Source organism: Anguilla anguilla, chromosome 9 (genome assembly GCF_013347855.1).
Source record: "Anguilla anguilla isolate fAngAng1 chromosome 9, fAngAng1.pri, whole genome shotgun sequence".
Taxonomy (NCBI): domain Eukaryota; kingdom Metazoa; phylum Chordata; class Actinopteri; order Anguilliformes; family Anguillidae; genus Anguilla; species Anguilla anguilla.
In genome coordinates this window covers 45,210,354-45,234,353 of record NC_049209.1, presented here as the reverse complement: position 1 = coordinate 45,234,353, position 24,000 = coordinate 45,210,354, and the positions used below count along the sequence as shown (strand labels likewise).

Here is a 24,000-nt window from a genome sequence, read left to right as displayed (position 1 = left end):
ACCGCGCCGCCCGCGTTAAACAGCCTAAAACCCGTCTCCCCCCCGGCTCCCCCCCGGCTCCCTCCAGACATAAAGGCCTCCTTCAAATTAATTACGCAAATAATCTCTGTGAGCGCGCTGGGGGACGACTCCACCCCCCACGCGCCCGCGTTACTGCTTCCATCAGAGGAAGAGCGAGGCGGCGTCTGGTGTCGGTTTAACCAATCACTGTGTGTTATTGAGTCTGGCCCCCGCCCCCTCTGCATGTAGGAGCCGTCTGTTGTGTGTCGTGTGAAACAGAACCCGTTCATATGTTGCCACAGAAGCATCTCTTAAAGGGTTCGCTTTGTAGGCCTTCAGCCGGTAGGAGGCGGCAACGTCTCCAAAGAGCCGCACCTGTTGTTCTGGTGTAAATTCCTGACTCCAGTCAGTGCTGTTCACTCGCCAAACCAGTGGGAGAAGGCAAACCTCTCCAAAAATTCACACGTCGTTTGGACGTAATTCCTGAATCAGTGCCTAGTCAGTGCCGTATGTTTACGACACAATAGCGCGTTTGGTTTAATTGAAATACGGTGTGTGGTGTTGAAGCACCCTGCCAGTTCTTCCTGCTGTAAGGAGAGAGCTCCAGTTTATTCTCACTGGGGTTTTCCCGTTGGAAATCAGTGTATTCCTCAATATTTCAGCCTGCTGCTTGCTTGCTATTTAGTCCTTTGTTCTTCTTTGATGTTTTTCAAAATTTTAATTTAGCATTTTCTGTATACTTATCATGTACTTAAAGGGTGCAGTAGCTCTCACACCATTAGGGGGCGCTCTGCTCAGACTACAGTACTGTTTTGCATGCTGCTTGTAGTCTGGTCACATTCGGGCCAACCGTTCTCCCACAAATTATGCAGCAGTTTATAGATTGTATAGGCTATGAAATCTTCTGGGCTGTCGGTTGATGGATGGCCATTTTTTGACTAACCTCTCAAAGGGTTTCAGTATTAAATGTGCGCTGTTTCTCCTGTCTCCTCCTAGGGTCGATGAGATTGAGATAGTGATGACTGATCTGGAGAAGGCCAATCAGGTGAGTCCCCCGCCTGCCGCTCTTGGCCAATCGGGCGAGTCCCCGGTTTTCAGATGCCAATCCGCCACGGCGGAACTCTTTAAAACTCAGCGCCCGGTTCGGACCCGAGCTCCCAGGTGTGCTGAGTTAACTGCGTAATCAGACACTTTAATCGATCAACACGGTGCTGAGCAACAACAAAAACCCGCACACCCTGCAGTCCACCGAAAGGGAAGGGTGAATTTCACTCCGTCCATCAGAACGGATGAAGAGAATTTGGGAGTGGTGTGTTGCAGGGGTACGATTTCTCTCTATGGAAATTCACTGCAGCTTCACTCATTTTATAGATGGCCAACCCCAGCACATTAAAATCCCTTTTTCCCTTCCTGCCTTTCAGTTATACAAAAGAAAATGACATCATGTTTTTACCTTTGGAACACTATGTCATCCAGTTTAATGCGCTTCAGTGACTTTCACACTTGTCTGGCTCGGTGGGAAAACTGACTAACGATTCGTTTTATTTTTTTCCCCCAGTGTTAACGTTTGTAATCAGGATTAGGAATGATGGCATTGTTCCTTACCAAACATTGAGCATTTTTATCCAAATGGCTTTACCCGTGCAGAATTGGTCGTTAACCCTTTAAAGGTGCGAGTTCACAGATCACGTGATTAGAATGTTCTTACCCGAACATTCTAATGCTGATGTCACAATCACTACTGGTGATCGAAAGCAATGGAGTTCTAGAACACTGACTCGGAATTTTGAAAAAAAAAAAACATTCTAAAGCCTGCTCTTCGAAGGGTTAAAATGGAATCTGTGCTCTTCGGCTTCCTTGCCTCCGTGCTGGGCTGCGGAGTGAATCTGCGAGAGGTGGCTCCTGGTGTAGACCGGGCCCGAGGCCTCGTGGCCTTTTTCTGTTCGTGACCTTTAAGGCAATCCTCTTAGTTTCAGGCCCCTCGCTTTAATTTATACGTTTTTCGCTCGCGTAAAGTTCAGTGAGAACACCATTGGCCGTACGTGTTCGTGAGGAAAATCCCCTGAAGCATTGTGGGGACAGTTCAGATGCATGTATCGCGCTGCTTTCATGGTTTTGCATTTGGCCTTTCCCTTGGAACCCAGCAGCTGAACAGTGCAGTATGAGGTCACATCAGCTTCAAAGCAAACTTTATATACCAGCTGGGATAATGTTCACTAACGTTCATTTAGTCTGTACAGTATTTTTGTCATTTTTGTGATGCGCTGTAACAAGTCGGCCATATTTGCTTGTGGGTAATGGTTCCCTGTCCCAGACGCTCCTTAGGTTGTCCTATGAGAGAGGATTCTAGTTTCCACAGGTCTGAAGGTTTGATTCGTGCTTCGCCACCCAATCAAAACAGCTCATTTATCACTGTAAGGGAGAAGCTAATTGCGAGGCGGCCCTTCTTTAAATATTAACGGCGGATCTTGGCGAAATGGCGGCAGAGCCGCTTCGGGCAGAGCCGGCCACGCCCGTCACAGCAGGTGAGGCTCACGCTGCGTCTGCGGAGCCTGAGCTTCCAGACAGACGCCGCGGTGAGACTCGTGCAACCCGCCATCCCCCACACACACACACACACACACACACACCCGCACCTGCCAGCGAGCAGCCAGTGTGCTGCTGTCGCTCGGAATACTCCGGAACGCCTAGTGATATCAGCCATCGGGACATCATGCGCGCAGGCACACATACACACACTAACACACACACACACACATACACATACACACACTAACACACACACACACACACACTCTCGCACACCCACTCCCACGTGACCAGTGTGCCGTCAGTCTGAATACTCCAGAACGCCTCATGTTATATCGACTGTCTGACCCTGTTCACACATACACACACTAACACACACACACACACACACACACACACACACACTCCCACCAACACGTGACCAGTGTGCCGTCAGTCGGAATACTCCGGAACGCCTCATGTTATATCGACTGTCTGACCCTGTTCACACATACACACACTCAAACACGCACACATGAATGTACACGTCCACACACAAACACACACACGCATGCATGAACGTACACGTCCACGTAGACACACACACACACAGTTTCTGGACTCTCTCCTCTCACATTACTTCTCGTCTCTGGTCTCTGTCCGCCTCCTGCGATTCTCTGCACTCAGTCTGTTCTCATGATTACGGCTCCCTCCATCAGCTCCGCTCAGACTGCTCAGTCCCAGCCTGACAGCCAGGGAGCGGGGCGAGGGAGAGAGGGAGAGAGAGAGTGAGAGAGAGAGAGAGGGAGCGGAGGGAGAGGGATAGAGAGAGGCCAGTGAATTAACTTTGCCCATGGCTGCTTTCTGCACCGCCGTAAAATGACTCTCCAGCCGCCCCCCCAGTCCCTCCCCGTCCCCCCCAGTCCCCCGCGGTCTGGCAGGAGGACCCAGCGGTCGTCTCTGACGTGCCTTGCGCAGTCGTGCGCTCCCTGAGTCGCCCCGTCGCAGGCCTGAAAGACAGCGGCTTTCACTGGAAAGCCTCAGTGAGACACGGACAGTAGCTGTGAAGAAAGGATAAAGCCCCCCACCCCTCCTCTTGTTTGTTCTTACAGTGCGGTCTTTAGGGTGCCCCCCCCCCCCGTCCCCGTCCTGTTCTTACGGGGCAGTCGTTAGGACACGTCCCTACCCCTCCCGTTTTTTTAACCTCATTAAAAAAAGTTTTGAAAAAGTACTTTGGTGAAATGCAATGAAACCCTGTTATTAAAGTAATAACAAAACTGTTCGCTACCATTTTGTCATTATCTAAAATAACACATTCATCAACCATGCTTAAGTAACTGCTTAGCATCTGAAAATGCTGCATTTCCATAATTCCTTTTTAAAAAAATAGGCTGTCCTAAATGCGTGGTTCTTAACTCCCGATACAACTAAAGGTTGAATATTTAACTGCCTTTAAAATATAATGGATTATTTAAATGTCTGTGCGCTCTTCCATTTGTGCTGTGTGCGCTCTGGGGGTGAGTCTGAATTAATCTCGCTCTTTCCTTCTCTGTATTCAGGGCTTGATTCGGTTTATTTAAGCTGAACTAATTTGGGCAGTAACCAAATGGAAACTGTGGCCCTGGTTTCCAGGAGTACACACTGGGTTCACCTCGATTATAAACGTACCGAGAAGTCGGCTGTGGACATTTTTTGAAAATATCAACAAATCTCCAAAGTGGCTCTAGGAAGCAGTCTCTCTTCGAAGATTGTGCGGTTTTAAGATAAGAGGTATAATAAGGTTGCTTTCGCTGACCCTGTCCTTCTGGGCTGTCTGTGGTTCTTTATTAGAAAGGTTAATTCCGCACTGATATTAGGAAGTTTTCATGTACAGAAGTCTGCGGGCACTACCAACCCTGGTCCTAAAGGTCCAAGGGGTAGGATATGTTGGTTTTTGTTGTTAATCAGCACTTAATTGATCGATTAAAGTGGTCGATTGCACGGTTAATTCACCTGGCCTTCTTTCATGTATGTTTTTTTGAGTCTGTGCTGGTTGTTGATTTTAAGGTGAAAAGACAAACCCAGCAGACCGTTTAGTTCTCCAGGGTGCGGTTTGGGGACCCCTGCTGCCCACTGTAGGTAATTGCGGGCCCTCTGTGGGCTGACTGGCCTCTTCTCCTCATTGTGTTCGGATGCTCTTCCTCTGCGCAGCGGGCGGAGGCCGCGGAGAGGGAGGCGGAGAGCCTACGGGGGCAGCTATCATCCGCCAACAAGTCCCTGCAGCTGGCCACGCAGATCCAGAAAGCCCCCGACATGGTAGGCACGGCAACTTACTCACAGCCCCTCCCCCCCTGTGGGCGGAGTCTGTGTGCATCGGTCTGTCCTCATTGCACAGCCACCACTGGTAGACCATGTTACACATATTTCATTAAATTTAAAATAAAAAAATTAAATGTCTGTAAAAGTGTGTGTGTAAGCCTGTCTACACATGCGACCTCCCACACCTCTGATGACGTGTATGTGTGCGTGTGTGTGCGCGCGTGTGTGTGTGCACGCGTGTTTGATTTACCCTGCAGGAACAGGCCCTGGAGGTGCTGTCGCGCTCCAGCCTGGAGGTGGAGCTGAGCGCTAAGGAGCGGGAGATCGTGCAGCTGGTGGAGGACGTGCAGAGGCTGCAGGCGAGCCTCAGCAAACTGCGGGAGAACTCCGCCAGCCAGATCAGCCAGCTGGAGCAGCAGCTCAGCGCCAGGAACTCCACACTCAAGGTCAGGCCCTGTCGAGCGAGGGGGCGTTGTGCTAATGCTAACGTGCTAAAACCGCTAACGTGCTAAAGCAGCTAACGTGCTAAAGTGGCTAACGTGCTAAGAACAATGCAAAGTCCCCAGTCGAATCTCTCACTCTGACGTGGCTACACTCATTAGATAGGGTACAGCACAGCATTCTTACTTCACTGGGAGCAGTTGTGGAAAATAATGACTACATTTACCCGGCTTGAGCTGAAGCTGGCGGCAGCTCGCTGGGCCGTATTTGATGGCTGCATGTCCTTGGATCAAGTATGAGCCTTTCTCCGTTTTCATTTTCCAGCTTTTACTCAAGCTCAGGGACTTTCAGGGCTGCGTAGCACTTTGACACCGCTTTTCACTCGACCCTCCATACACTCTTCCTCCGACCCTCGACTGCTGTAAAGTGCAGGATGTATTTCTCTGCGTTTGTACCCAGTTTAACAATGACTTTCATGAAGGACAGAACGGTTACATAAGCAAACCAACGACTCTTCAAATCCATATTGCTTCGCATAATTATTACACAAGGCATTTTAAACAAGTATGTGGTTACTTAGAATCTATTCTGTTCACTGCTAATGGTTGTCTCAAGTAGTCTCAACCTTTACAAAGCGATTTTTTAAATTTCTTTAAAAATCATTCGCAGTATATTAAGCGATTATGTTAGCTGTGTCCCTGTACCTAATTGCTAGGTGCGCTTTTGGCTGCATTAGTCCTGGCAGGCTCAGTCTGTGGTCGCCTCTCACTTTGAGCGTCTGGCGGTTTGTCTTGATTGGCAGCTCTTTGTGTGCAGCGAGATTGAAGCCCGGTCAGACAGGGTGGCTGCGTAAGCCGCTCGTTTCCGCGCCAGAGACGGGCGGCGTCTTGGCGGGTGTTGATCCCGCGGGCCGCCGGGAGGTTGTGACCGCGGCGCACCTGGTCTCTCGCCGCTACGCTAGCTCTGGACGCGTGCGCCCCTCTCCCCGCCCTGAACCCCTCCTCCTGGGAGCCGTGAAACGCCCCTGTAGCGCGACAGTGACACGCTCGTCCTCCTCTCTCCCTCCCTCTCCCCCTCCCTTCCCTCCCTCTCTCTCTCTCTCTCGCCACAGCAACTGGAGGAGAAGCTGCAGGAGCGGGCGGACTACGAAGAGGTCAAGAAGGAACTGAAGTAAGTCTCCCGGGGCTGGCGGGTCTGGCTCCACCGCCGCGGCCGCGGCCTGCTGTCAAACGAGCTCCGGTGGCAAGCCCCTCCCACCGCCCAAACGCGGCGGCCATCTTAAGCGATAGAGCTCCACAGCCACCTCCGGCTGAGAAGAGCCATCTGTGCCCCAGAGTACACTTGATAGTTATCCCTGAATGTATTTCTGTGTGTGTGTGTGTGTGTGTGTGTGTGTGTGTGTTTGTGATTGAACCTTGTTCTCGGGGAAAGAACATGCAAGTCTGTAATGAAATCCTGGGTGATTTCTTTGTTCTGTCATATGTTCCAGTCACTCAGAGTCTCGCCTAATTCTGAAAATTTCACATGGGTTTACTGACCATACCTACTGACCATACCTACACCCCAGACCCGATTTGCCTCTTAATAAACTACATACCCAATTTCAGTCTTTCACCTACTATGGTGTCTAACTTTATGTTGGAAGGTTTTGTGTTGACTACCACTGTTGCTTGTGATCCTGACGGTTTAGCTTCAGCAGTGTTTGTTGCCTTACCCTGAGTCTATGCACTTCAGAGCGTCTGCTAAACACCTTAAATGTCAGTGGGCATTACAGCAGGGGCTCGTAAACCCTCCCCCGTCTTTACTTAATCATGGAGCCGTTTGCTTCCCATGAAAGTTAGATTGCCTTTTCCCCCCCCCTCCTGTTCTTCATTTTCCCCGTTTATTTCTTGGCGATGAGCTCGCTGGGGAGGAAGCCAGTCCTGTGTCACATGACTGAGGAGTGGCCTTGATTTGAGAGTCAGGCCCTGACATCACGCGAGCTACCATTGACCTTTACCAGTGGGCTGGGCATTCGGCCCGGCCCGCATTGCTATTGGCTCGCATTCCAATTGGCCTGCATTCCCATTGGCCCATTTTCTTTTGGCTCTCATTCCCATTGGCCCGCGTTCCCATTGGCCCAGCCACAGTTCTCCCGCTGCCCCGGTCGCCCGCCAGCGCGGTCCTCCTGAGCAGCTTTTCACACGGGACGTGTCACCGCTCCAGACCTCTCCGGTGCTTAACTTCCCGATCTCAATTAGGACGAGCTGGGCGCTTTAGGATGGGTACGCCGTAGACACTGTGACAGGGTACGTGCATGCTTCTCTGTGACAGCAGCCAATAAGCTGCTTAGTCTTATCGGTCGTAGCTTTTGCAAGTCTGAAGTCAGGATTCGGGAGAAGGGGTGGGATCAAGACTGACTGATTTTGACAATTTTGGTTTAAAAACATGAACTCAAAAAAAATGTGTGTGGTGTGTCTTACTTACTGTCTTAGTTTTTCTGAAAGTATTTATTATTAAAGCAAGTTTTTGATTCGTTTATGTTAAGTATCTAAGCTGTATACGGTTCTGTGCGCAGACCCAGGTCAGATTTGTTCCTGGGGTTTTTATTGATTTGTTTATGTTAAGTATCTAAGCTGTATACGGTTCTGTGTGCAGACCCAGGTCAGATTTGTTCCTGGGGTTTGTTCCTGGGGTTTTTATTGATTTGTTTATGTTAAGTATCTAAGCTGTATACGGTTCTGTGTGCAGACCCAGGTCAGATTTGTTCCTGGGGTTTGTTCCTGGGGTCAGATTTATTCCTGGGGTTTGTTCCTGGGGTCAGATTTGTTCCTGGGGTTTGTTCCTGGGGTTTGTTCCTGGAGTTTGTTCCTGGGGTTCGCTCCTGGGGTTCGTTCCTGGGGTTTGTTCCTGGGGTCAGATTTGTTCCTGGGGTTTGTTCCTGGGGTCAGATTTGTTCCTGGGGTTTGTTCCTGGGGTCAGATTTGTTCCTGGGGTTCATTCCTGGGGTTCGTTCCTGGGGACAGCCTGTTCTGTGGGGGGGTTTTTGCTGTGTGCCCTTTGTGCAGCACAGCTCAGAAACAGACCGCACTTGTCACTTTTAAACAGCGGACTTAATTACCCGGCGTTATTGTGTTACTTATCTGTGCGCGGGGGCATAATGAAAAGGCTAACGAAGTTAAGATAGCGCAGGGGCTAATCAGCCAGCGTTGGGCTCATTCTCCGCCGCTCTGCTCGCTGCCGGCTCTCCCCCGATCTCTGTAACGACTTTAAACTGAAGCATGTCTGGACATTAATTCCGTAAGTGGATTTCTAGAAGCCATACTTTGTCTGAAATCTATAACGGTAATAACAGAGTGAACAGAGAGTTTTTTGTTTTTTTTTTCCCCCTGAATTTTCTAAGTGCAGCTGAAGCACTTCTGATTATCAGGCAAACTGTTGTTTGCTGGGTTTGAATTGATAGCCTGCTGTCCTCTGTAATGGACACTGGTTTTTACGCAAATCTTTTTAATTTCCTGTGACCTCTGTTGGGGTTCCCACTAGGATCCACTTTAAATGGTTTTGGATGTAGCGGGACTTACTAATTATAGTAAATTGATTCAACAGTTCTGTCAGTATTCAAGCTCATTGTCGTATGAGGGTAAACAACACATATGCAAGTTGCCTTTTTAAATACATTTGAGGTGTTAGAATTGAGGTGACATCTTTCCGACTTGTGACTTTGAATCCATTGCCTGGCACAATGTTTGTTTGTGTGCGTGTGTGTGTGTGTTTGTGTGCGTGCACATGCAGTATTGTGCGTATGTGTGCGTGTATGCATGTGCGTGTGTGTGTATGCATTTGCTTGTATGCGCGTGCGTGTGTTCGCGTGCGTGTGCATGGGTCTTTAGCCTAATAAATGTCTCTTGTTCACAGTGTCCTGAAGTCCATGGAGTTTGGGTCGTCTGACGGCTCCACAGCGCAGGTGAGGCTGCTCCGCCTGGCTGGTGATGGAACTGCGTGTTCTGGTGTCAGACGTGATTGAGCACGCCGGCTCTGTCCCAGGGCACGGCAGATAACCCGTACAGCCTGAGACAAATGCGCTTGTTTGTGTAATGTGATTTCAGATCACGTCTCTAGTTAAGCTTTGACTTGCATGCAAAGCGAAACGGGATGGTGTTGGTGCGTGGGGTGGGGGGGGGGGGCGGGGGTTTGGGGGAGGAGCCTGAATCAGTCGGGTTTGGTTGATAGGATACCAGTCATTCGGTTGGCTTTAGTTTAGTCAGCTGTTTCAGGTTCAACAGTTCCAGGCCACTGGTTTTATTCATGCCAGATGTATTGCTGGTGTTGGTTCTTCTACAGTCTAACCCAAGATCCAGATTTCTGCTTTTTTTAATTATAATGATTGGTGTTGGGTTCACAGGTTTGGTTCACTGATCCCCGATCAGCTGTCAGAGGCAGAATGTTACCCTTTCTGTATAATTTAGCCCTTGTTCGCATGGAAAGGTCGTGGAAGAATGATGCATAATTGCATGCAAGAAAGCGGGCGTATTCCTACCAGGGTTTGGGTCAGTAGTCGTTTCAGGAAAATTAATTTGGTTAGTTTAAATTAAATTTAAGTTAGTCTGTTGAAAAATCCCCGCCGAACGTTTGTGCTGTGGCTGAGTTTGAATGGAAGTGGATTTGAATGCACCGCTGATGACCCACCCGTACCCCTCTCCCCCAACCCCCCCCCCCCCCCTCCCCCAGCTCCCCCAGGAGTCGTCGAAGCCCCTGGAGGCGCTGCTGCAGGAGAAGAGCCGCGCCCTGCAGGCGGACGGCGCCCCCCTGCGCATCGGCAACAGCGAGCTGAGCGGTGAGCGCTGGGCGCGGGCGGGGCCAGGAGCGGGAAAGGGGCGGGGTCAGGGCGGGTCCTGGATAGGGGCGGGGCCGGGGGGGACACACGCGCACGCACTCACACACACACACACATACACACACACACGCACGCACATGCTCGCATTGTTACATGTACACGCACACACACGCACGCACGTGAACACACGCACAAATGCAAACACACACAAAAAAAGATGCTCATGCAGACAAATGCACACCCGCACGTGTGCATACAGACTGACACAAACGAACGCCCATAGCCAGAGAGATGTGACATTCCTGGCAGTTTCTTCACTTACTTCATCGAGGGTGTCATCCGTAGACCCTCCCCACCGGTGTTCTTGCACTGGTGTGCAGTGGGAACCAGGCCAGGTCCAATCAGTGCTGGCAGAACAGAGCCGAGAAGCATGAGCTGTCAGAGTCAGGATCAAAGCATGGGGCTGTATCAGTGCAGGCCCTGCAGGGGGTCAGGGACAGTGCACGTCCATCAGTCACGTCGTGCTCTCTGCCCGTGTCTGCTCGCTGCTTAATGCACCTTCATGCACAGGAAGTCCAGTTGTTAAACAGGAAGTAAGAGCCAGCTACATCCTTGTCCAGGCGAAAAGTGCTTAAACAGGAAGGGACAGTTATCACTTTGAAAAGAAAAAGGTACTTTTGGAGTGCGTGGGGGGGTGGGGGGTGCGTAGACGATCTTGACTGCTGCCTGCTGTTTGCGTTTTCCGTGTTTGACGCACAACACACCTCGACAGCGATCTGTAATGGAAACAGGTCTAACGGTTGATTCGGGGAGATTCGCTTTGATCGTCGAGACTTGAAGCGCCGCTTTTGAGCTCGGCTGTCTGTCGCTCAGCTTCGCTCTTTTTTTATTCCCCCCCCCAACACCACCACCCCACCACCCCCCCCCCCCCCCCCCCCCCCCCCCTGCAAAATCGCACTTCAAGACACTTCAGATTCATCGGGTGCGCGTCAGGCTCGCGAGCGCTCAGAGATGCTATCGTTTTTCCGCGTTTAGCTGCGCGGCTTGCGTTCCTGTCAGGGGTGCGACATTCACCGCGGCTGCCTCTTCTGACAGCCCTCCCTGACACGCGGCGAGGCGGTTGGATTTCTCTTTGTTTGGAGTTTTTAAAAAAAAGAATGTTTTCAAAAGGTAAAGAAGACAAAGAAACAGCTCCCCAAAAGTTCCCCGAGTTTAAATTCGGCCCAAAAAACCGACGGCAGCGGCGAAGCTTTGCCGGGGCGAGCCGTCTGCACGTGAAGGTCAGAACCGCGTCTTTCTCCGGGCGACGCCGACCCGACCGCTACCGTGGCGTGGCGTGACTGGCGCCGCGCGGGACACCTTTGGGCGACGCGGCGTGAAAAGCCGAGCTATCCCCCCCCCCCCCTCGCCCCCCACCCCCCGCCCCCCGCTGCCCTTTCCGCAGTCTGGGCCGCTCAGGTTTCTGAAAATGTCACGTAAGCTTTGCTGCGGGGATGTACCGAAAACTCGAGCGAGTAATTTGTATTTTTAATGGTATCCCCCCGTTGGCCTAACCTTATCAGGCGTTCAGCGGACCTGAAGGCACGCCGGCTGCTTTCCGCCGGTTTCGCGTGTCTTTGTCCTACTTTGCGGAATTCATTATCCCCGCGTATGCAAAACTGGAACTTTGCGCGAGCGGTTAGCGCGATGCTAACCGCGCCGTAGCGCTGGCGTTGCGGTCGCCGTGACGCTCCCCCTCAGGAAACGGGCATTTGGGCCCACGACGCGCTTGTGCACGTGGCGTGGAGATGAAAAACCCGGGCATCGTTGCTGGCGTATGGACGCATTAACATGGATTGGACTTGGAGAGTGCGCCTGAGGTATCTTCCCGTTTCGCTCTCTGAGTTGTACCAAATAGGACGAAGGCTCTCGTGAGCTCCTCTGTGCTGTTCAGACGAGCGGAACACAGCCTGCCCTCACGGACTTTAGCAGGTCATTTTGTGCAGCGGTATGAAGTATAAGAATCCCTTAGACTGTGGTTTGTAAAATGACTGATTTGTTTTTTCTCTGAAGAGGACCACTGTTGGTGCGCCAGTGTGACTCACGACCGGGTGCATGAGCGTAGTATAGATGATGTCGGGTCCCCCCTGCGAATCCTTAAAATTGGGGTTAGCCTGAAAGCCTACGGAGGGGGAGCAGAGGCTCATTTGACACACACAGCGCACGGAGCTCTCCCCAGCCAGCCTTTAGACCCTGAGAGCAAGAGAGAGAGAAGGCCGATCAGCAGGACGATAACCCTCCTCCTCCTCATCTGGGTACCGCCGGCAGAGAGGGGCGGTGCAGAAGGGGACGGTAAAGGGCTGGATTGGCCCAAAGCCCAAAAATCAGGCTAATGTCTGCTGCCCTTTTAGTTTTTGCAGTTTTTTTTACTGGTGAATTTTTCCCCTGCAGTTGCATGAGTCAGAGAAGTTTGCCTGGACTGTTTTTGTCCTTATGTTTGCCCCTCATTGTAAGTTATTTTCTGATTTTTGACACTGGAGTAATTAAAACACGTCATTGATAATAACGTCAACCCCCCTGCTTCTCCAGAACCTTCCGCAGAGGGCTGTTCTGAGAGTCCTGCTGAATTGTGTGCTGGTTAGATGGTTAGATGGCTGGAAAAGGACCAGTGAAATTTAGAGTTTTTTTTATATTTTATTATTATTATTATTTTTATACTTCTTCCAAGTACTGCTTACAAAGAAAGAAGAAAAAGAAAGGGCATAAGAAAGGTTGCCATGGAAATGGGAAAAACTGAAATAAATTCAGTTTGGGTTTGTCAGTTATCCTTGTTTCCCTCCAACTTGCAGTTTATGTATTATACATATGCTGTGTTTTTATGCATTATATATATATATATGCTGTGTTGTTGGTGTCCCATAATGCTTTGCTTTTGACCTGTCGTAGGCTCAGCCGTGCGGAAGGGGAAAGAGGCGTCGGCGGACAGCCAGCAGCGCCTTCCCGCCACCGCCAACGCCGCCAACCTGCAGGGCTCCCCTCCCCCGCCCTCCTCCCAGCTCCTCCTGCGGGCGGGGCCAGGCGCCGCCTCCGAGCCCACCTCGGGCGCCAACGGGACGCACCAGTTCTCGCCCACGGGCATCGGGCAGGACTTCTTCGGCACGGGCATGGCGGGCGGCGGCGGCGGAGGCGGGGCCTACCCGCTCGCGGGCAAGGTGGCGCTCAACTCCCTCCTCCACCGGCAGCTGATGCAGACCTTCTACTCCAAAGCGCTGCAGGACGCGCCCGGCGCCATGCTTTTTGCCCCGGGCCACTACGCCGCCCCCTCCCTGTCGGCCAGCCCCCTCCCGCAGCCCCTGCCCCAGCCCGCCGGCAGCCCCGACGTCAACGGCATGGCGCCCTCGCCCAGCCAGTCGGAGGGCGCGGGCAGCGCCTCGGAGGGCGAGGACATGGACACGGCCGAGATCGCCCGGCAGGTGAAGGAGCAGCTGATCAAGCACAACATCGGCCAGCGCATCTTCGGCCACTACGTGCTGGGCCTGTCGCAGGGCTCCGTCAGCGAGATCCTGGCCCGGCCCAAGCCCTGGAACAAGCTCACCATCCGCGGCAAGGAGCCCTTCCACAAGATGCGCCAGTTCCTGTCCGACGAGCAGAACATCCTGGCGCTGCGCAGCATTCAGGGACGCCAGCGAGGTGAGCGAGCCCCGCGCGCTCCCAGCATGCCTCACGCGGCCGCGCCGGGCACGGCGCCCGTGTTTGGCGCTAATCGAAGCCAGAACTGCCGAGGTTTAGTCCACTAATGAGTCTCCTCTCGGTAGCATCCAGAACATTCTGTGAACCAGTCACTCCCAGTGCCAGTACAGTTACTGTGAACACACACAGTAGTGATTGAGAGGGTCGTGTGACCATCAGTAAACACATACAGTAGTGACTGAGGGGGTCATGTGACCGTAAGTATACACATACAGTAGTGACTGAAGGGGTCATGTGACCATCAGTGAACACATACAGTAGTGACTGAAGGGGTCATGTGACAGTAAGTATACACATACAGTAGTGACTGAGGGGGTCATGTGACCGTAAGTATACACATACAGTAGTGACTGAGGGGGTCATGTGACCGTAAGTATACACATACAGTAGTGACTGAGGGGGTCATGTGACCATCGGTGAACACAGTCGTGACGGAAGGGGTCATGTGACCATAAGTAAACACAAACAGTAGTGACTAGGGGAGTCATGTGACCATCGGTGAACACAGTAGTGACTGAGGGGGTCATGTGACCATCGGTGAACACAGTATTGACTGAAGGGGTCATGTGACCATCAGTATACACATACAGTAGTGGCTAAGGGGGTCATGTGGCCATCAGTAAAAACATTCAGTAGTGGCTAAGGGGGTCATGTGACCATCAGTAAACACCTGCAGTAATGACTGAGGTGGTCATGTAAGCACACACAGTAGTGATTGAGAGGGTCGTGTGACCATCAGTAAACACATACAGTAGTGACTGAGGGGGTCATGTGACCGTAAGTATACACATACAGTAGTGACTGAAGGGGTCATGTGACCATCAGTAAACACATACAGTAGTGACTGAAGGGGTCATGTGACCATCAGTAAACACATACAGTAGTGACTGAAGGGGTCATGTGACAGTAAGTATACACATACAGTAGTGACTGAGGGGGTCATGTGACCGTAAGTATACACATACAGTAGTGACTGAGGGGGTCATGTGACCGTAAGTATACACATACAGTAGTGACTGAGGGGGTCATGTGACCGTAAGTATACACATACAGTAGTGACTGAGGAGGTCATGTGACTGTAAGTATACACATAGAGTAGTGACTGAGGGGGTCATGTGACCATCAGTAAACACACACAGTAGTTACTGAGGGGGTCATGTGACCGTAAGTGTACACATACAGCAGTGACTGAGGGGGTCATGTGACTGTAAGTATACACATAGAGTAGTGACTGAGGGGGTCATGTGACCATCAGTAAACACACACAGTAGTTACTGAGGGGGTCATGTGACCGTAAGTGTACACATACAGCAGTGACTGAGGGGGTCATGTGACCGTAAGTGTACACATACAGTAGTGACTGAGGGGGTCATGTGACCGTAAGTGTACACATACAGTAGTGACTGAGGGGGTCATGTGACCGTAAGTATACACATACAGTAGTGACTGAGGGGGTCATGTGACCGTAAGTACACACATACAGTAGTGACTGAGGGGGTCATGTGACCGTAAGTATACACATACAGTAGTGACTGAGGGGGTCATGTGACCGTAAGTGTACACATACAGTAGTGACTGAGGGGGTCATGTGACCGTAAGTGTACACACACAGTAGTGACTGAGGGGGTCATGTGACCGTAAGTACACACATACAGTAGTGACTGAGGGGGTCATGTGACCGTAAGTATACGCATACAGTAGTGACTGAGGGGGTCATGTGACTGTAAGTGTACACATACAGTAGTGACTGAGTCGTAGAGCATGTAAGCTTGACCCTGCACCCCACACGGCAGTGGAAGTGACACACAGACGCGCGTGTCACGGTAAGTATTGATTTGCGGTGGCCGTTTTTTTTGCCCCGCTTCGTGCCGGCTGAAGCGCATGGTGGAGCGGTGAAAGTTTCAGCGGGGTGGGCGATCGCTTTAGCTCTGGCCGTGATCTATCTGTCTCCAGCGCCCTTTTGTCTGTTCTCCGATAATCGATACGGCGAGTGCGCCGGTGGGATTCGACGGGCCGCCGCGGCGAGTGCGCCCGTGGGATTCGACGGGCCGCCGCGGCGAGTGCGCCCTGGCGGGTGCGTCTCTCCGCGGACCTTCGCGCTGGCGAACGGACGGGGCCCCCGAAAATGAGTTTGTTTGTCGTCTTGTTCAGCGCCGAGGCCGGGAGATCGACACGGACGGTCGGCTATTGCCTCGAACGAGCGGGAATGAAAAACGACACCGGGGGAGCAGCTCCGAATCGGAAGCGGCCGGCTCTGCGTTAGCGGGACAGTTAGCGTCCCGGTCGCTTTTACAGGCTGTGTTTGTGTTTCCTGTTGGCGTACAGAAAAAAAACTGCCGTCGGTGCTGAGATGCGCATACAAAATGTGGAGTAACTCTGAAGTATTGTACAGTGCGTGCATAATTTAGCAACACCTATTTCTGTCAGACATTTCTTCTGTTACCTGTGCTCTGCTTTCTACCAACTCCTCTGCCTACACGTTTAATGTCAGCCGATGACTGTGGTTTGTAGCAGATAGAGAGAGAGAGAGAAATCTAAATGTAGAAGATTTTCTCTGACCTCACATTCTGTTCTGCAGTAGATGCGCACATTGAAGGCGTCCTCTTCGGTAGCGTGTTTTCCCCATAAGGGTTTGCGTGACCAGCGGAAGCGCTTCCACTGGCCGTCGTGTGGAATTTGAAACCGATGTGGAAGTACGCGCTGGGCTGTCGAACGCAGGGTCTCTGATTTGGGCGGGCGGGACCCTCACGGTCCCACCGCCGCCCTGATGGACGAGAACGAGGGCGACGTGTGGGGGAGGGGGGGGTGAGGTGGTGACCTCCATGGTCTCGTCCGTCTCAATCACGCGACCGAGCCCGACTCGGCCGCTGAAAGGAATTGAGTTAAGCGGCGCTAATAGCGGAGACGAGCGGAGGGACGCCGGTTCTCCCATGATGCTCCTGTCCGTTGCGTTCGCTTCGTAACGGCCTCCAGCAGTCTGGGGTCGGCAGGGTGCCCCAAGGCCCTCGTGTCCTCAGGATTCCTAAGGCGAAACGGGGCCGAATCGGAACACTGTGCTGTACGGATGTCTCAGCTATGGCAGTTATTCGTGTTTCTGAAAAACACATGAATGACTGCTTTTTTAAGGCTAAAAGATGAAGGAAATTGTTATGGCTACATACATGGTTCCCAAAAGTGATTAAAAGTCCTTAAATCTAGAAGGTTTGCCCTGAAACGCCATAGAAAATTGGAGGTCCACATATCTTAAGTAAATAATGAACGTTTCTTTCCTTTCGTAGTCAACCTCTTTCTAACTGGCTAGCTTGAGCTCATTTATAAAGACTAGAAATATCAGCTAGCTCATTTTTGTACCGCTTCCAGAAGACACCAGCCTGGGGTTCACTGCCAAGTGCATGTGCAGGTGTGTGTCCAGCCGACGCGAACTGTTTTAACACATCTCAGAGTGAATTTCGTCGAATGGCAGTTGAGGCTTGTGCCGGTTATCAGCCAGCAGTAGGCCGGGAAGGGCGTGTCCCGGGGCTACGGGTTTTGCCGTGACTGTTTGGCAGCGTTTCACACCGAGCGCCGTGTTTTCTGGGTGGATTTGCATTGCCTCCAGGAGCTTCCGTGCCGTGAATCACAAAGGTACTAAATCCGTCTTCGCCGGTGCCACGGCGTATTCGTTTTGATGGCACCCTTGGAGCAGGCAGAAAAGAGAATTCAGACTCCTTTTCCCTCTCTCTCCACCTCTGTGTGTCAGGTAGACCCGGTCGTTTTTTTTTTTTCAAAATGGTGCAGTCGTTGTTCCGTCGGCCATTTTGTTTGCACCCGGGTGAAGACAGGGACCCCATTTTCTGAACCGCCTTGAAGATGGCGAAGCGCGCTTTGTTTCCGGTTAGCCGTTACGCTCTTTAAAGACGCAGCGGGTGCCTCCCCGCGGTGGGGGGGGGGGAGGGCCGCGTACCCGCGCGTCCCGGCGGCCGGGGCCCGATCCGCGATCGGCGGACGGGCGGCTGTGATCGAATGCAGTGCTGAAAGTGAGGGGCTCCGCCCCGCGCCCCCCCCCGGCCTCCCCAGCGCCTGACGCCTCTCTTTTATCTGTCGCCGCTTGTTTTTCAACAGAGAACCCGGGCCAGAACCTGAACAGAGTGTTTCAGGAGGTTCCGAAGCGGAGAACCGGCTCGGACGGCACCGCGCGGCCAGGTCTGTTCCCTGCCCTCACTATCGTGGTTGGAGTGTGACTAGCGGGGTTGTGTCCATGTTGTCTGAGCTTGCCTTGCTCCTCTGCTCTCCTTCTGGCCCGGAGTCTGTTGAAAAACTGGGATTGGGGGTGGGGGGTGGGGGGTGGGGGGTGGGGGTGGCGGGTGGGTGGTAGTTATGGGGGTTGGGAGGAGCGTGAGGTTCTAAACGTGCCTGTGTCATGTTTCGTCAGTGGCGTGGTGTGACAGACCTGTGTGTGTCGGTCAGGTAATGCGCCTTTTGTTGACCGACAGAGTTGCCAGGCTTTTCATACATGTTTTTCTCCATTTCCAAATTCAGGGAGACTTAACTTACGACTTATCGCTTCTCTGATGAGTGACCAATTCCAGAAGTTTCCGTGCAACAGTAAGGAAGTTACCCAAAATTAGGATGACTGTGTGTAACGCAGCTGTGTCCTGTTGTAATTGAGTGGACACGCGTCTCTGCCCTAAAGCCTGGGGTCCTGTATGGGCCTGCAGGTAGAGTGTGGTCCTGTATGGAACTGCAGGAGGAGTGGGGTCCTGTATGGAGCTGCAGGTTGAGTGGGGTCCTGTATAGAGCTGCTGGTAGAGTGGGGTCCTGTATGGAGCTGCAGGTGGAGTGGGGTCCTGTATGGTGCTGCAGGTAGAGTGGGGTCCTGTATGGTGCTGCAGGTAGAGTGGGGTCCTGTATGGAGCTGCAGGTAGAGTGGGGTCCTGTATGGTGCTGCTGGTACAGTGGGGTCCTGTATGGAGTTGCAGGTAGAGTGGGGTCCTGTATGGAACTGCAGGTGGAGTGGGGTCCTGTATGGAGCTGCAGGTGGAGTGGGGTCCTGTATGGAGCTGCAGGTAGAGTGGGGTCCTGTATGGAGCTGCTGGTAGAGTGGGGTCCTGTATGGAGCTGCAGGTAGAGTGGGGTCCTGTATGGAGCTGCAGGTAGAGTGGGGTCATGTATGGAGCTGCAGGTAGAGTGGGGTCCTGTATGGAGCTGCAGGTAGAGTATGGTCCTGTATGGTGCTGCAGGTAGAGTGGGGTCCTGTATGGAGCTGCAGGTAGAGTGGGGTCCTGTATGGAGCTGCAGGTGGAGTGGGGTCCTGTATGGTGCTGCAGGTAGAGTGGGGTCCTGTATGGAGCTGCAGGTGGAGTGGGGTCCTGTATGGAGCTGCAGGTAGAGTGGGGTCCTGTATGGAGCTGCTGGTAGAGTGGGGTCCTGTATGGAGCTGCAGGTAGAGTGGGGTCCTGTATGGAGCTGCTGGTAGAGTGGGGTCCTGTATGGAGCTGCAGGTAGAGTATGGTCCTTTATGGTGCTGCAGGTAGAGTGGGGTCCTGTATGGAGCTGCAGGTAGAGTGGGGTCCTGTATGGAGCTGCAGGTAGAGTGGGCTCCTGTATGGAGCTGCAGGTAGAGTGGGGTCCTGTATGGAGCTGCAGGTAGAGTGGGGTCCTGTATGGTGCTGCTGGTACAGTGGGGTCCTGTATGGAGCTGCAGGTAGAGTTGCTGTTTTACTCAGAATACACATACATTTTTTCTGTTTAATGGACGTCCGTTTTTATTCATCATTTATAGTTTCCTGTTGTTCATGAGAGTATGTTTATGTATTTCGTATTGAGATACATCGGCAGCCATCTCTCCCTCTCTCTCAAATCTCAAAGGGATCAGCTGCGACGGATTGTGTTGTAAATTACGTTACTTGTTGTGGTTTTGCCTTCGCTGTTGTAAGCAGTCGTCATTCCGTGCGTCTCGGCTCGGCTCGAAATAGCAAAGCCTGCTTTGGTTCAAGTGCAGTTCAGCTACAGTGCTTCCTATTAGCGTCTGTTCAGAAAGGCGGAAGTTCAGGTTGTGGCTTTAAACCTGTGAATCGCTGGCACTGAAAGAAGACCACATTAAAGCCCCTAGCTGCCCTCAGCCCTCAGCTGCTAAATATTTTACCACTGCAAAGATTAAGTAAAGCAAAATCAATATGCCTGCACAAAGGACAGGAAGCAGCTGTCAGTGATTTTTATGTGTAAGAAAAGCAGTGTATGAGCGGGAATCTATTGGCTGGCATTTTCTGTGTTCTGGGTGCTCCGAAGATCCAACATTTGACAGTTTTTGAAATGTGTGACGCCGTTTTTATCAGTCTAGTGTGGAGGGGCTCAGCCACCCACACCAGCTCTCATCCCCACCCTCACCCTAAACCCCTGCCCTTACCCCCACCCCCATCTGCAGGTAACATCACCACCCGAATCCGCACTCCTGAGAGCGGCTCGGACGAGGCCATTAAGTCCATCCTGGAGCAGGCCAAGAGGGAGCTGCAGGTTCAGAAAGCCGGTGAGTAGCAAAGCACTCTATGGTACTCCTGCCCTCCTGTCTACACCATAGAGTTCAGTCATGGACCTTCCAGCTCCCTCTGTGGAGGCTTCCTACAACTGAAATGTCATTTTCATCACTGTAAAATGAATGTGTTAAGATACTGATTCTCTTATCATATGCAAGTCAGTTTTTTATGTGTTATCTCCTTTCTGAAGTCATTATTAGTACTGGGCTATCATTAGAGATGCATATCGTTGCTCTGATACACTCACTCACTGGCCAGTGGCTATATGTTCCACACTTGAAGCTATGCAGTGTACTACAGGAGAGCTAGTGCGCATTGACTGGGAGACTCGTTTCTCGCTGGTGACAACTGGTCCCCTGTTGGCACCTGATTGGTAGTGTGTGGCTGTCGCATCAGTGACCTGATGGATCCCTTCTCACCTCTCCCTGACGGGATAAAACCAGCTGTGTACAGCTGCTTCTTCGTACAGTATTAACTGAGGATAATAAGAAATGTTCAGTGAAGTGAAGCCAGGTTCATTAACACTGGATAAGGACTCTCTCCTTTGTGCCTGATAACACTACAGGATGTCGCTTTTGGGGAAGAATGTTCATGTCTGATGAACAGTTTATGACTAACACAGTCCTCAGCGAACTCATATACACGCCAGTGTGTGTTCTCTGTTGACTATGATGAGGTTTTTTTTAAGGCAATGGTGATTGTAATTGTGGCCATTATTGTTAACTGTGATTATGTTCTGGGGCAGGTGGCAGTGGACTGCTGGTGATTGGGGACTTCACCAGACCTGTCCCTCCCACTGCTGATAAAACTTATCGCTTATCGCTCCACCGGTCCAGGTTCAGTTCAGCGTTTTCAAAAGTGTATCACAGATCACAGAAGAAGAAAGGAATATATATACTGTACTGCTATTTACCTACGTGCAGATAAAATCTTTAGAAAAAAAGAAGGGATTTGACAGGAATTGACTGTTTCACAGATCACATGAAGACAGGAGACTTGGACATCTTTCCCCGGGGAAAGCACTGATACCCAAGTGTTAAGCTTTGGTACCTGAAAGCCTATACCGAGCCAAGTGAATTACAATTCAAAGGAAAATAGGGTTCTTTGATGTGCTTTTTTTATTTTCCTTTTGTCTTAACGGCTGTTGAGCCGCATTACAATAAAGAAACGTGACAGTTCTGTGGTGCTGTGCGGTTTCGTACTGCCGCGGCGATGCTGGAGCACAGCCGCGCACGTTGTAGCGCGCGCCATGACAACCCGCTTTAGTACCAGAAACAGTGCAACGCAGGCAGGTTTTTGTTTTGTTTCTATTTCAGACTGCTTACTGCGAATTGACTATTGTCCATTTACTGTGTATTACATAAGTACCTAGTATTGTTACAGTACTGGGGTTCGTGCAACCTTGTTATAGCCTTGTTTGTCTCCGGTCCAAGGTTCATGAGTATTTTTAATGACTGGACTTGAAAGAAAAATAAGGTTTTGGTAACCAATGGCATCATTAATCAGTACAGATTTTTGCACAACGGCCACTGAAGGACGTAAAAGCTGTTGTGCTGACATCGTTTGCATGAAGGAGATGGTATTCATACAGCCTAGAGACAAGGGAGATGTTGGTGTGTGAAGTGGAGACATTGTCCTAACCCACAGGGAGTGAACTAGCCATAAATAATGCTTTTGAACCATGCAGGTGAGGTTTCGGACAATATAAATTTTCAATTTGCAAAAACACAGGAGTTCAAAACAGGAAATATGCGAAGCAGCTCAGACTAGTGTCCCTGCATCTCTGAATGTAGTGGGGAGCTTTTGCTTAGTGGTAAAATGTGTTGCCCACGGAATTTTTAAGTCTAGGTTTCTCGAACCCATTATTCTGCAAATACAGTACTGGAATCTAGGGGTTGTCATTTTTCTGAGAAAAATCTAAAAAAATTTTATCCCCAAATCATCTATCATTCCTGAGCATGATAAGCTGTGCTAAGCTGAAAAAAGAACAGCACAGCGATAGCGAGGAGTTGCACGTGTTCACGCAGTGGTGCAGCACACCCAGGGAGAATTAGACCGTAGACCGTAGCAACTGGCCATTGCGTGTTCTTTTGGTCTTGCGAGCATCTGAGTCGGTCACAGTTGATAACACCCCTGTGGAGATGCCTGAGAATTCGTAATTCAGCTACTACTCACAAAAACCGTACAATCGTTTGAAATCGTATTATTTCTGAATATCAATGTGAATGTTCCTTTTGAAATGGTCAGTAGTTTACTCCTGGAGTTTACGGGGGTCTTGAGTATCTCAAATGAAGGAACTGACCCAGGTCTGACACACACCCAGGGTTTTTAACAGAATCTGAGGGTGTGGTGCTTCTCTCCTTCCCCCTGCAGCGGAGCCCCCCCAGGCCCCTCCCACCTCCAGCGGGGGCGGGGGTGGCGGCGGCGGCGGCAGCAGCTCGGACGACACCATCCGCTCCATCCTGGAGCAGGCGCGGCGGGAGATGGAGGCGCAGCAGGCGGCGCTGGAGCCCATGCTGAAGGCCTCCTCCATGTCCGCGGCCGACCTGCCGCTGCTGTCGCCCAAGCTGCTGGGCTCCCCGGCCTACTCCCCGCTGGCCCTGTCCCTGAAGAAGCTGCCCCTGACCCCCTCCTCCGCCTCCTCCGCCTCGCCCCTCCTGGACTTCCACCAGGCCGCCGTCAAGAAGGAGGCCGGGGAGTCGCCCGTCCGCGAGGCCGAGGGCGGGGGCGGGGGCCACAAGCAGGGCCGAAACGCCGACGGGGCCCGCGCGGCGAGCTCCTGGAGGGACCAGTGGTGGAGCACCGTGCACTCGCACCCGGACCGGCGCCCCGTCCCGCAGCCCATGGCCGAGGAGAGCCGCAGCCTGGAGGACACCAAGGAGGTACAGCTCTACCCCCCCTCCCTCTCACTCTCCCCCCATTTCTAGGGCCCTGGTGCCCCGTCAGTGTGTTAGAATCCCAGTGGTGTGGGTAGGGGGCATTGGGGTGGAGTTCGGATGGCTTGGGTTGATATGGGGGGGTTGTTTGGGTGGGGCACATTAGGCTGTTGATGTTAATGTTTAAAAAAAAAAATGATTTCACCAAAATATGTGGAGGGTTGCACACAAGACTGTAATTGCCCTCTGGGTGCTTGCATGCCAATGTTATTTTTATTGAATTTTTCTGTGAGTCTGTATTGCAGTTTAAAGTACTGAGATTTGAATTCCTGTACAGGAGTTTTTGTCACTATTCATATAGTGAGCACACACATCTCTTTCAGATCCCTAACTCAAAATGATGAATGGTTGGGTAACTTGATATCGAATTTGATATTGAGTGTGTATTTGGTAGCAAAAGTTTGTTTTTCAAAAAGGAGTGGGGGTAATTCTGCGGGCGTCGCTACGCTGAAGAACCTGCTCACCTCTCACTCAGAGGTTTTTTTTTTTTGTTGGGTTGTTTTTTTTTTTAACGTGCAGAAACCGTTCTGGTTTCTCCGGCCGCCAGATCAGATTTCCGAAGCGACGGCGCGCCCGCCGCGCGAGGTCGGAATGCCTGCCGCCTCAGACACCGGCGGCGGAGACGACCCGCGCTCGCGTCTGCATCAGATAACCTGGCCAGCGCATACCTGAGCTTATCAGCGCGCGGAGCCAGCGAACGCCATCGGCATGGCGACCGCGAACACCGCGTCCTTGGCTCCCGTCGCGTCCCGTTCTGTCACGC

General features: G+C 51.8%; 1 protein-coding gene across 1 annotated transcript in view; it reads left to right on the top strand.

Annotated features, from left to right (window-relative positions):
- Positions 1 to 736: 736 nt before the first annotated feature.
- The window catches only part of cux1a (cut-like homeobox 1a), a 44,118-nt gene continuing 20,854 nt past the window's right edge, over positions 737 to 24,000 (top strand). The window contains exons 1-10 of the mRNA XM_035435221.1: positions 737 to 1,045; positions 4,699 to 4,803; positions 5,064 to 5,252; positions 6,359 to 6,417; positions 9,142 to 9,190; positions 9,955 to 10,060; positions 12,986 to 13,729; positions 17,891 to 17,971; positions 20,193 to 20,294; positions 22,675 to 23,183. Of these exons, the coding sequence (XP_035291112.1) occupies positions 920 to 1,045; positions 4,699 to 4,803; positions 5,064 to 5,252; positions 6,359 to 6,417; positions 9,142 to 9,190; positions 9,955 to 10,060; positions 12,986 to 13,729; positions 17,891 to 17,971; positions 20,193 to 20,294; positions 22,675 to 23,183 (2,070 nt within the window). The 5' untranslated portion in view covers positions 737 to 919. The remainder of the gene's footprint in view (positions 1,046 to 4,698; positions 4,804 to 5,063; positions 5,253 to 6,358; positions 6,418 to 9,141; positions 9,191 to 9,954; positions 10,061 to 12,985; positions 13,730 to 17,890; positions 17,972 to 20,192; positions 20,295 to 22,674; positions 23,184 to 24,000) is intronic.